The sequence below is a fragment of the Puma concolor genome, chromosome D4 (assembly GCF_028749965.1).
Source record: "Puma concolor isolate L17-30 chromosome D4, mPumCon1.1.hap2, whole genome shotgun sequence".
In the NCBI taxonomy this organism is placed as follows: Eukaryota; Metazoa; Chordata; class Mammalia; order Carnivora; family Felidae; genus Puma; species Puma concolor.
The window spans coordinates 59995993-60009971 of record NC_141679.1 but is presented as its reverse complement, the minus strand read 5'-3'; the positions used below and the strand labels follow the sequence as shown (position 1 = coordinate 60009971).

Here is a 13979-nt window from a genome sequence, read left to right as displayed (position 1 = left end):
TTTTCTATTTGTTTTTGAGTCAATTTAAATAATTTGGGACTCTCTAGGTATTTAAGTTGTCTAATTTGTTGCCATAAAGTTGTTCATTGTATCACTTTATAATCCTTTCAATCTCTGTAAGACTGGTAAAAATGGGGGCTCTTGGGTGGCTCAGTTGATTAAGGGTCAGACTTTGGCTTAGGTCACAGTCTCACGGCTTGTGAGTTCAAGCCCCCCTTTAGGGCTCTGTGCTGACAGCTCAGAGCCTGGAGCCTGCTTCAGATTCTGTGTCTCCTTCTCTCTCTGCCCCTCCCCTGCTCACTCACTCTTGCTCTCACTCTCTCTCTCTCTCTCTCAAAAATAAACATTAAAAAAAAATATTTTTTAAAGACTGGTAATAATGTCCCCTCTTTGTTTTTAATTATGAACGAATGTTGAATTTGATTCCTTGATGAAAACAATCATATGGACTTTTGGTTTAACCTGTTAATGTGATAAATTAATAGAATTTTAATATAACTTCTATTGATAGATTTAAGATTGTAAGTAATCTACACCCAACGTGGGGCTGGAACTCATGACCCCAAGATCAAGAGTCACATGCTCTATTAAGTCAGCCAGGCGCCCTGGATATATCTTTTGATGCCTTGAACAAACCAAACTTGGCCATGATATTTTGATTAATAACTTACAGGATTCAGTTTCCTTTTGTTTAGAATATTTGCATCTACATTCACATTGCAGACTGACCTTTCAATTTTTTTCTTCTAATATTATCTTTGTTGGGTTTAGGTATTAAGGTCACTCTAACTTTATACATGAGGTAAGGAGAATTCCCCCTTTTTCTGGAATTTGAACAACTTAATAAAATTGAAGTGTTCTGTTTCCTATATAATCTGGTAGAAGTCACCTGTAAAACTGACAGGCCTGCTGTTTTATTAAATTTTAATTGATACTTTCTATTTCTTTAATGGCTATAGCAGAGGCAATATTCAGAATATTTAAATAACCAGCAATGCAAAAAACTAGCCAGTGAGAATTGATGTGGTTGGCAGTGTTGGAACTGGGTCTGGGAATTACTTTACTGTAATATCCTAAAACTCCCATCAGCAAAGGGTACCTCTCAGCAGTCTGTAAACCAGGGTCTGACTCTTGGCTTATATTTTACTGTCTTAATGACAGTCATGTGGGCAAGTTACCCAACGTCTCTGACTTTGTGGTTTCCTTAGCTTTAAAATGGGATAGTAATAGTTATCTAACTCATGAGGCTGTTCTCAGAATTAAATGAGATGCTGAACAACCCCCACCCCAAAGGGGGAGAGGTGTTTTAAGGGGGACTTTAGCTACTAGATCATAGAGAGATCTTGAAGGAAGTGTCCCCAAAAGGGCCTGGGTAACCAGAAGGTGACAGGATTTGACCACCTGGGGATGATTCAGGATAGTGGCTATTTATCATTTAATACAGAAGAAGTTTAATATTTTAACAACTACTTCAGATAAATCAGTACATATTGGTTAAATAATCAGTCCAGGTGATAGGTCTATTTCAGGTTTTCTATTTCTCTTGATCAGTTTTGCTAAGGATTTTGAGTAAACTGTCTACTTCATCAAAGTTTTCAAGTATACTGGCATAAAGGTGAACTTATTATCTTATTGTATACTTTTTATTGTCTCCTTTTTTTATGGTTAAGATTATCTTTTGTCTGATTTCTCTTAACGAATCTTACCAGATAATTGCAATTTCAATTGGCTTTTTCAAAACACAGGCTTTAATTTCTTTTATCATTTCCATAATCTACTTTAATTGGGTTTACTTTTTAATCTTTTCCCAGTTGTTTTTAAAATTTTTTTTAATGTTTATTTATTTTTGAGACAGACAGAGCATGAAGGGGGAGGGTCAGAGAGAGAGAGAGACACAGAATCCAAAGCAGGCTCCAGGCTCTGAGCTGTCAGCACAGAGCCCGACGCGGGTCTCGAACTCACAAAACGTGAGATCGTGACCTGAGCCGAAGTCAGAGGCTCGACCGATTGAGCCACCCAGGTGCCCTTCAGTTTTTTTGATAAAATGCTTAGTTCACTAATTTTTAGTTTACTGATTTCACTAATAATTTCTTCTTCAATCCATGAATTATTTAGGAAATGAGTTTATAAACCCAAATATGGGAATTTATAGTTACCTCTGTTAATTAAACTATACTGAGGTCAGGGAAAATCATTTGTGTGATAACAAATCTCTGATACTGGTTGAAACTTACTTTGTAGTCGGGTACATGCTCTCCTTTTGTACATATTCTGAGTTTGCTTCAGAGGATGTATTCACTATGTGTTGGGAGAATTCTAAATATGCCTAATAAACCAAGTTTATTAACAGTAAAATCTCCTATGGTCTTTTTAACTTTTTGGCCTATTTTATCTATTAGTAAATGAGAGAATGGCTTAATATTTTCCACTGATACGGAAAATATTTTTTTTTATAATCTGTCCATTTTTGCTTTTTATGGTTTGAAGCTATGTTTATTAGATACATATAAGAATTTTATATTCCAGTGAAATAAACCTTTTAATTAATATAGTACCTTTTTCATCACTAATTATGCTTTATGCCCTAAACTCTCTTTTGTCTGCTATCAATGGAGATGTAACTGTTTTTCTTTGATTTGAATTTGCCTGTTATTTTTTCCCCATTCTTTTACTTTCAGATTTTTTCATTGGTATGTTTTAGGTGTGTCCCTTACAAAGAACATATAGTTTGGTTTTCTTTTTTAATCCAATCTAACCCCATCTGTCTTTTAAATGGCTACTTTAGTCCATATATATTTATTGCAATTATTGATATTTGGATTATCTGCCTACCATATTTTTGTGCTTCATGATTTACCTGTATTTTTTTAATGATTTCCCCTCCCTTCTCTGCCTCTATTGGATTGATCATGTTTTAATAGCTTTTGTCCACTAATTTAGAAGTTACCATTCATATTCCTATTCAAGTTTTATTTCTAAATTTAAAAAATAAATTTTAACAGTTATTTGTGTCTCAAAGATAATCTATATATCCTTTGCTGAAACAGTATGCATAGTTACAAATCTTTAAAAATATCCCATCTTGGGGCACCTGGGTGGCTCAGTCAGTTATGTGTCCAACTTCAACTTAGGTCATGATCTTGCTGTTTCTGAGTTGGAGCCCCATGTCAGGCTCTGTGCTGACAGCTCAGAGCCGGGAGCCTGTTTCAGATTCTGTGTCTCCCTCTCTCTCTGCCCCACCCCTTCTTGTGCACTCTCGCTTGCTCTCTCTCAAAAATAAACATTAAAAAAAATATATCCCCTGTCTTTTTACATATGACCTCTGAAAAGAATATTTCAGAAATGGTCCTGTATATCACTGTATTGTCATTTCACCACAGCTAGCAACAGGTATATTTAAAAATTTTTTTTTAATGTTTATTTTTTGAGAGACAGACAGAGCATGAGCAGGGGAGGAGCAGAAAGAGAGGGAGACACAGAATCAGAAGCAGGCTCCAGGCTCCGAGCTGTCAGCACAGAGCTGGATGTGGGGCCTGAATTCATGAACTGTGAGATCATGACCCAAGCCGAAGTCGGGTGCTTAACCAAATGAGCCACCCAGGTGCCCCAGCAATAGGTATATTCTAATCATTTCTCAAATTTCAACTCTTTAAATGGTCAATTTCTCTATAAGGAGACATTGAAGTATTTCACAACAGAGGCATTACTGACACTGTAGATTATTAGTTGACTGTGTAAACTGTCCCATGCAGGATGTTTAGAAACTCAGATCCCTGCTGATTAAACGCCAGTAGAAATCCTCTCTTCTCCCATATTAACAACTAAAACTGCATGATACATTTACTTCCAAACATCCCCCTATGGATCGGTACCACTCCAAATGAGAAAGTACTCTTTGATGCATGAAAAACAAGTACAAAAGTTACAAAATAAATAGATTTAGAATCAAAGGACCAAAGAATGAAAAACATTTCTGTTCCATAGAGAAAATAGTATTTTTCCTTAAAGTCCTTAAATTTAGGAAACTCAACTTGTAAACCAGTTTTCATCATTAACTATACTACTTGGTCTCCTTTCCATATAATTTTCTCCAAATTTTTTACTTGCAATATATGACTAAGTGCAAGTAACAAAAGATGGAATCATTTTTTTTATTGTTTTTCCCAAAGGCAGGTTCTTCCTCCTTAAAGATACAGAAAAGCTAAGACAAATCTCTGAATTTAGTTACCATCTTAAACAAATTTTTTGTTCACAATCCTAACATGGTCTCCCATTCACAAACCTGTTGGTGTCCCAAATAATGACATTTCCATCAAATCCTGATGTTACTAAGAGTCTTGTATTAGTATCATATTCGATGTTCTTCACCCAGCTAGTGTGACCATGTAAAGTGCATACTTTGGTGTTCAATTTTCTCAGATCCCACAGTGCTATTGTAGTGTCATCAGAGCAGGTAGCAAACAGCCGGTTATCAAGAAATCTACAAAGCAGAAAAGAAAAACTGGTTTATTTAATCTCTTGTTAAAGAAAATTTGAGAAATAGTCTCTATATTACCTAATCAAGAAAACAAAAAAGGACTACAAACTTACTGTATAAACCCAGTGATTCTGATATACAATAAACAGTAAGTAGAATTCATATGATCACAAGGAAAGATACTATGACTTAATGAGGACCACAATGCAACTTTATCCATTTGCTTTGTATTATTGATTTTTATTTGGAAATGGAAATAGGGGTGGGTATTTGGAGAACAGTGCTAAAGAGCAAGAACTTTAGAATCTGTATAATAGGAAACACAAATGGTGAGAGACAATAGGAGACAGAGATTTTAAAGACTTGATTGCAGAGCGAGATATGTTAAGCTGTAAAGGTTCATAATTGTAACAAATATTTACTCTGCTACAAGTAATGTCTTCCTGTTTAGAAGACATTTACATACAAAAATTTCTGTTAAAATGCCATGTTTGTAATCTATTAATTCAAAGAAAGGCATTCCCCAAATAATCATACTTAGCAACATTAGAACCAGTTAAGATTACAGGGTAGATAATTAAAATACAAAGTGCCAGGTACATAACAAGCACTTACAAATATTTATTATTAGTGATTGAGATAGGAGTTCACTTTCAAGTTCATAATTCAAACTTTTTATTATTTTACACTGACTTCTCAATCCTTAGAATATATTTTATACAAATACTTAAAAAATAACAAATCTACCAATCACCCTTGAATTTCTGCCTAATTCAACATTAGGATGCCCTAGCTATGCTGTTACATAAAATTCCCTAATGTCTTACAGAAATAAGAAATGAATTCTGGAGCTTCTTTCAAGATAAAATTATACGTAATTATTTTTTATCAGAAATCAACCCCAGTAACCACAAATATCATAACGACCTTCCTAAAATTTAACATGGTTTTAAAATTCCAGAATTTTGTACAAGCTGTGTCTACTACTTGAAACCACCTTCCTCCTACCCCTTGACCTGGCTAACGCTTGCTTTCTTTTTATTTGGCTAATTCCTCCAGGAAGACTTATCTCACTATCCAGCCTGGGGTAGATTCACCAATCTTCTAATCTCCCAAAGTACTCTATAAGTCTATCATAACATTTAATATTACAGTGTAAGGAATAATTTCATAAGGCTATAAATTCCTTGAAGGCAGGGGAACTGTCTGCACAGTTCATTGTTAGATCTGTAGTACCCAACACACAAAGTGCCAGGTACATAACAAGCACTTACAAATATTTATTATTAGTGATTGAGATAGGAGTTCACTGCCTAGTGGAGAAGAAATTATAAATAATTATACAAAATAATTGTGTGGAATAAGCAAAGAAAAGGGTAGTTAGGAAAGACCTCCTGGTAGTGTCATTTGAACCAACTTTAAAAGATGAGCAGGCAGGGGCACCTGGGTGGCTCAGTCTGTTAAGTGGCTGACTCTTGATTTTGGCTCAGATCAGATCTTATGGTTCCTACAATCAAGCCCCACACTGGATTCCCCCCCCCTTTCTGCCTCTCCCTCATTCATGTTCTCTTTCTCAAAGATAAAATAAATAAACAAATAACATGAGCAGACACTCCCTAAGTGGCCAAAGGGGTAAGCAAAAGTAAAGAGGCATGTGGAGGGATGGTATACTCTGAGAGGCAACGGCAGTTAGAGTGTTGTGTGCGGCAAAGTAGATATAAATAGAGAATATATCATGGATTTATTCTATAGCGATTCCCAATATTTTTATATTATGCATACATGCCTGTTGGAAATATCTTTTTAAATGGAAAAAGTCCACCATAAAAATAACTACAGTTATTGATATGTAGCCTAATTCTTATATTGCAAGCCTAATATCATAATTATTTTGCCATGTTATTAAAGATTGACAAAATCTTTTTTTTTTTTAATGTTTATGTATTTTGAAAGAGAGAGAGAGAGAGAGAGACAGCAAGCAGAGGAGGGGCAGAGAGAGGGAGAGAGACAATTCTAAGCAAGCTCCACGCTGTCAGCACAGAGCCCAACATGGGGCCCAATCCCACAAACCACGAAATCACGACTAGAGCCGAAATCAAGAGTCCGACACTCAACCAACTGAGCCACCCAGGCAGCCCAACAAAATCATTCTTAATGGCTGAATAGATTCACTGTATGAATGAACCATAATATTTTTTTTATAAATGATACATCATCCTTGGTTTTATTTATTTTTAAATATTTATTTATTTTGAGAGAGTGAAAGGGTGAGCAGCAGAGGGGGAGACAGAGAGAAAGAGAGAGAATCCCAAAGCAGGCTCTGCACTGTTATTGCAGAGACCACTGTGGGGCTCAATCTCATGAACCGTGAGATCATGACTTAAGCTGAACCGATGGACCCACCAGCACCCCCCCCCCACCGTTTTCTTTCTTAAAAACTAATAGGGGCACCTGGGTGGCTCATCGGTTAAGCATCCCACTTAAGGGCTCAGGTGATGATCTTGCAGTTCGTAGTTCAAGCCCCACATCAGGCTCTGTGCTGACAGCTCAGAGCCTGGAGCCTGCTTCTGATTCTTACTCTCTCTGCCCCTCCCCGACTTGTGCTCTTTCTCTCTCTCTCAAAAAAAATAAACCTTAAAATTTTTTTTTTAAAACAAGCAACTGTTGAATGTTTACATTGCTTCCAGTTTTTTCCATCTATTCAGTGATGAACATCCCAACAGCTGAATATTAATCACATCCTTATTTTTCTAAGTACATTCCCAGAAGTTTTATTGTTAAATAAAAAAGGATTTTAAAAAATATAAGGCTTTTTTGATACACACAGCCAAACTGTAGTTCCACCAGCAGTCAGGGGTATCCATTTCTCTAATTTTTTAATTCTCTTAAATGCCAGGAAAAAAAAAAAAATCTAAATTGAAACTTTTATTTTTAGTAAAGTAGAACATTTTTCATACTAATTGGAAGATTATATTTCTCCTGTGAATTGCTATTCATGTTCCTTGCTGATTTTCCTATTGCTGTATTATTTTTATTACCAAGTTATAAATTCTCTATAGTAACGATAATATAGCTCAGTTTTTCAAAGATAGTATGTTGAATATTTTTTGCACATATACTTCTTTGAATTTCATAGCATTTTAATTTTTTTAAGTAGGCTCTATGCCCAACATGACCCTGAGATCAAGAGTTGCACAGTCTACCAACTGAGTCAGCCAGGTGCCCCGCCACATATGCATCTGTCCTTCTATGTGATTTATGTATTTTCTTATTATATCAAAATTTTAGTGATTATATTATCAAGTTCATTTTTCTCCTATGGTTTTATCTTTACTGATTAGGCTTTTTAAAATAAAAATATTTTAATGACTTCCTGACAGTAATTATATGATTGAAAAACATACACAATGACAAAAGGCTAATGGAGAATCAAACTTTTAAAATAAATTGATCATCAACATAGAGCATCTTCATACATTTAAAAAATTTACAGGATGGGGCACCTGGCTGGCTAAGTTGGTTGAAGCATCTGACTCTTGCTTTCAGCTGGGGTCATGATCTCACAATTCATGGGTTTGAGCCCCACATCGATCTCTGCACTAACAGTGAGGGGCCTGCTTTGAGATTCTCTCTCTCCTCCTCTCTGTGCCTCTCCCCCACTTGCACTCTATTTCTCTCTCAAAATAAATAAATAAAAACTTAAAAATATAAATAAGAAATTTAGGGGAAAGATTTTATTTTATTTAGTCTACAGAAAATACTTAAAGTACATATGGATTCAAAACTCCAGTGGGATTATACTGCCCAGTGGTCCACCCTGAAGGGTTTTGGCAAGAGAATGACACGATTAGAGAAGAGTTTCAGAAAGATCTCTGAGGTGGCCAAGTTTTCAAAACTTTTGTATTTTCATAAAAAATAAAGTGGGGGATCAGCTTTAAAATTTTTATCATAAGGCCACTGAAAAATTAGGCCACTGAAAAATTACCAATGTTGCATGAAAGATACTTTAATACCAATGATGTACAAAGAATATTATCTTGGAACAAAAGCTAACAATTTGAATTGAACAAATTTACCTTGATGAAAAATTCAACACTTTGAATTTAGGTTTCTCATTTTGCCTCAAAGTTTTACCTGTTAAAAAATCTTGATATTGAAGAATCATTGGTGAAGAGAATAAATTACAGAAAATTAAGAATGTAGATTAGGAGACCAGTTAAAGTACCCATAATTCTTATCCTAAAGGAAGCAGATGCAGAGAATGTAAAGTAGTAGACAAACCCTTGGAAATCTGGCTCAAACTTCTCAAATTAAAACTGTCTAGCCTAATAAGTTAATAAATATATTTTTTAACTTCATAGTCCCTAATAAGCAGGAGACACTCCACACACTGAAACCTATGAATTTATGAATTATAAAACTGCCCCATATGTCCCCATCAGACACCAACATATGACTATAACAGTTCTGGATAAACTGACATTTGGATAAACTGAGGTTTTCATTATCAGAGGTTAATTGGTAAAGGATAAGAGCAACTGAAATAGAATTTTCTTAAAACAGGTACCAACATTTCATTGTACGCAGGAAAGAAAGTATTGTCTAAAAACCAAAAATCATAAAAATGTTTAATATTTATTTTACATTTATTTAACTATGTGTAAATTCTTAGAATAAGAATAAGTTAAATGTTTGGGGTTTTTCTTGCATAATCTTTCCAATGAAATTATGACAGCAAAATATGATACCCTTCCTTAATATTTGAGTTTTATCCTATAAAAAGAGAATCATTTCTATATAAAAATCAATGGCTTTATCCATTTTCTCAAGGGCCTTTCTTTAGTCCCATGAGATATTCACATAATTCTCTGAAGTATCTACCAAGTCATCATTTCTGTCATTTCCTTTTCTTTAATTGATAACTAGTCTACCTCTATCAGATCCTCATCTGCTAATGATTTTATACGTAATTGATCAGTTTTCTAATATCAGTCTTAGGGTTTTGTGAAATTCCACATCCTTGGCAAGATAAGAAATTTCATGTTCCCAGTGATGAACACTGCATTTACATTATAGTATTTGAAATATACCAATCAGGAAAAGACCAACAAAGACGGTGGGAGGGAAAAAATAGATCCTGGAATATTAAATAGGTATTAATTTTTTAACTGTCATACCACTAAGTGAATATTCTTATGATAACCTCAACTGCCCTTTTAACCTCATAACTGGGGGACCTTAATTATTAAATGGACTCTTAAATTGACACACAGAGTCCTCATGAATAATAAGTAAATCTGTATAATGGGCTTAAGAATTTAAATAACATACTTTCCCCCTTACTGTCCCTAAATATGAATAAAGAGAAAATACTCTTTACAACTATCAATATTTTTAGTTTACAAGATAAGCAAACCTTAAAAAACTAAGGAATGAACTAGAAGGCATTACTAAGTATATACAAAATCACTATCTAGAGCCAAACCAGGAAATGCATGCCCACATCTCTAAACAGTACTGAGGTGGTCTAACTGAACTGAGCATGAATTCCAGCTCTACCACTTGCTACATATTAAAGTATTGGACAAATCTCTTTAACTGAGTTGCAATTTCTTCATCTCTTAAAATGGATACAGTATCTGTTTCACATCAGGATAATGTAAGAATTAATATTGTATGAAAAGTGCTTCACAAAGGTTTGGCACATGGTAGACACTCAGTAAAAATGGAAGTTAGTATTATTAATAATATACACATAAGCTCATGCCAGAGGACCCCTCAGATTCTCACACAAAACTCTTAAGTGATATGTACTTCTAAAAAAGCTTCAAAATCTGTTTTTCTAACCAACAGATAAGCAAATTCAAATTTGTAAGTGTGGAGTACTAAAGCAGAAACACTGATAGCAGCAAATGAGAGTTGACATTGATAAAGAACAAATTCTAACAGCAGATTAGCCAGAGATCATTTTGAATAGGGGCAAACAATTCAACACATCTTCTCTTTTTGAGATAAGAAAATTTTAAATTGTAAAATATTTAAAACATAGAGAAAATTATGAAGAATATAACAAAGACTGTGATACACACCACCCAGCCTTATCAAATTTTAACAACTTGTTATCTTTCAGATTTCTTTGAACATTACAAACACAACTGAAGCACCCTGAATATCCCTCCCCAATCCCATTCCCCTCCCTCCCTCTCCAGAGGGAACCACTATCCAAAATTTGTCACTCCCCATGCAAGTTTTTAATACCATGAGTTCCTAAGTATGTATCCATAAACAATGTATCATTTTGTTTTGCGTTCAATTTACTCTGTAAATATTCAATTAGCACCATGTGCTAGGCACAGTTCTAGGTGCTGGGGATAGAGCAGAGAACCAACAAATATGCTTATGTTTGCATATTTCCAAACTTTACATAAATGGTATCACACTGTACAGCTCATTCTATAATTTGCTTTTCTGGCTCAACCTTGAATTTCTGAGATGTATCTCAGATGCTGATGTTTCTAGTTCATTTATTTTAACTGATGTATAGTATTCCATTATATGAGTATACTAGAACTTATCTTCTTCTTAATGGAGATTTGTTTCCAAATCGTATTACTAAAGATGCTATAATGAACCTTCTTTACACATTTCCTTGTTTACATATGCTTTAATTTCTTAAAAAAAAATTTTGCTCTTCAATTTTACCAGATATTGCTAAACTGCTCTTCAAAATAATTTTATCAATTATACTCCATCAATGATGCCTAAGAGTTTCTACTTCTCAACATCTTTGCCAATACTTAGTATTTCTTCATTGTTTATTTTTATTTATATTCTTGTAACTAGGAAGCTTGAAAATTTTTTCCATATTTACTGCTCATTTTAGCTTCTCTTATATGATTTTCTGCCTATTTTGCTCCAGGGTAATTGTTTTATATATTCTGGATGCTAATCCTTTCTTGGCTATGTGCATTGAAAATATGTTCTCCCACCAGACTATAGGTTATCTTCTCACATTGTTGTCTTTGGTTAAAATGAAGTTTTAAATTTTAATGCAAACTTAGCAATCCTTTAATGAGTTATGCTTTTTGTATCTTAAAAAAAATCCTTTCTCATCCTTAGAACATAAATATATTCTGTATTTCTTCTAAAGCTTTAAAGGTTTGCTTTCATAATTAGGTCTTCAACTGGCAGTTATATTTAGCTATGGTATGAGATAGAAATCTAATCTTACTTTGTTTTTTCATATATATATACATATATATGTATGTATATATATATACATATATATGTATGTATATATACATATATATACATATATGTATATGTATATATGTATATATATGTATATATATATGTATATATATATATGTATATATATATATGTATATATATATATATAAAACCAGTTCTCTCTTTTCCATTTCCCTGCCATTAATCTGTAATGCCCCTGCTGTCATATATCAAATTTCCATATATGCATGGGTCTGTTTCTGGAAGTTCTATTCCATTCCATTAGGCACTTAATCCCTGTCCTAAGACTGTATTTGATATCAGGAAGACTACCATCTTAGCATCCTTCAAAATTGTCTCAGATATTCTTGGCACTTTGCTGTTCCATATGAATTTTTAAGTAAAAAAAAAAAAAAAAAAAAAAAAAAAACCCTGCTGGTATTTTGATTAAAACTGAACTAAATTTATAGACTAATTTGGAAAGAATTGACTTCTTTATGATACTGAGTTTTCTCCCTGAGAGAAGATATGCATTTGTTTTTGCAAGTACCTGGCAGTACTATCAACTTGGATTCAATTTTAAATTGCTGGCTACATGGTTTTGGACCATATAGTAGTGTGAATTTGGGCCCCATACATGCATGAAGGCGGACTTGTGGTTAGAAACTTACTGAGGAGATTTTCTGACATCCCTCTACCAAGGTCATACTCTACATGAACAGCGTGGTATATTTCTAGATCACCTTAATGCTGTAAGTATAGCCCTTGGGAGTCCCAGCTTTATGCAGAGTTTTCCACTAGATTCCTCATCTTGAACTGGCCATAAAACTAACTCTCCTGTTCACTGTAACTCCTTATACATATCAAAACAGAAGATCAAGGTCACTCACTAGCATTTGGCAAATGCCTCCAGGGTAAAAGCCAGCTGAATACCAATTTACTTATTTGCATTCCTGCTTCTATTTCATTTTTGGCCCTAGGATTCCTTTCTTTCTTATCAGCTCAATTATACATTAAAAAAATACATTTTAAATACATCTTATTCTGCATTTCTATTTTTAGTAGAAAGGTTGTAAAAGATATTTTAAAATCTTCTATAGCCTAATTTTTATCTACTTGATTTACTAGTTTGGGATGGAAGTGTATTAAAAGTCTCTCACTATGATTATAGACTTGTAATTCCTTATCTGTTTTGTTTTGGGATTTTTTGTTTTGTTTTTTGAAATATACAAATTTCAAATTGTATACAAGTTCCTAATTACATGCTCTGAGTTGATTTTTCCTTTTATCAGTATGTACTGTTGTATTTTTATCCTTATTTAGGCTTTTGATCTTCCATCTGTCCAATAATGATAATCTATATTAGTTTTCTTTTCCCATTTCTGGGCAACTTTTTATCTCTATAAAACGTATACAGATGATTTCGGTTTTTATTCAAATTGCTGTCTCTGTGTCTTTTAATAAAGAAGATCAATCCATTTATACTTACTGAGAACTACTCACATATTTGGAACTGTTTCTACTCCTTGTTTTCTACTTATCATCCCTTTGCTTGCTTTATTTGTTTATTTACTTTATAAAGCTTTCCTGTTTTCTACTAAACCAATCAAGTATTCAGTATTCCCTTTCCCCCCACTTCTGATTTGGAATCTATACACTATATGTCTACTATATTAGTTACCTTTAAGTTTCTTTTTCATTGCGTGTATTTAATTACACATTGTTCTGAGAGAGTCTGAAGCTACTTAATATTTCTGCCTTCTTTCCGAACCTGACATGAACCTTACCATATTACACACAATCTATTTGTTGTTAGATCCAAAGCTACACTGTCCAGTTTGGTAGCCATTAGCCACATATGGCTTTTGAGTCCTTGATATGTGGCCAGTCTGAATTGGGATGTGCTCTAAGTGTTAAACACCGGATTTTGAAAATTCAACATTCAAAAATGAAAGTAAAATATCTTAATAAATGTTATAACAGTTACATGTTGAAATGATAATGTTTTAGTCCTATTGGGGTAAATAAAACATTAAAAATTAATTACACTTTTTTTCTTTTTAATATGACTAGGAGAAAATAAATCTAGACTTTTAGTTTTAACTTTGTTTTAAATACACCCCCCAAAAAACCCTAAATTATTATCTTCCTGCTATTAATAACATTTATCATTTCACCTAATTAAATTCTTCATTACGGAATGACAGTTTACCTGGATATATGGCATGGAGCATTATTTTTCCTTAGTATTTAAGATACTACTTCATAATCT

The 13979-nt window shown here is 33.7% G+C and overlaps 1 protein-coding gene across 2 annotated transcripts in view; it reads right to left on the bottom strand.

Annotated features, from left to right (window-relative positions):
* Window positions 1-13979, bottom strand: part of DCAF10 (DDB1 and CUL4 associated factor 10) — a 43748-nt gene that overhangs the window by 15678 nt on the left and 14091 nt on the right. For both annotated transcript variants that reach the window (XM_086683525.1, XM_025912833.2), the window contains exon 3: window positions 4283-4480. In XM_086683525.1, coding sequence (XP_086539651.1) covers window positions 4283-4480 — 198 coding nt within the window. The remainder of the gene's footprint in view (window positions 1-4282; window positions 4481-13979) is intronic.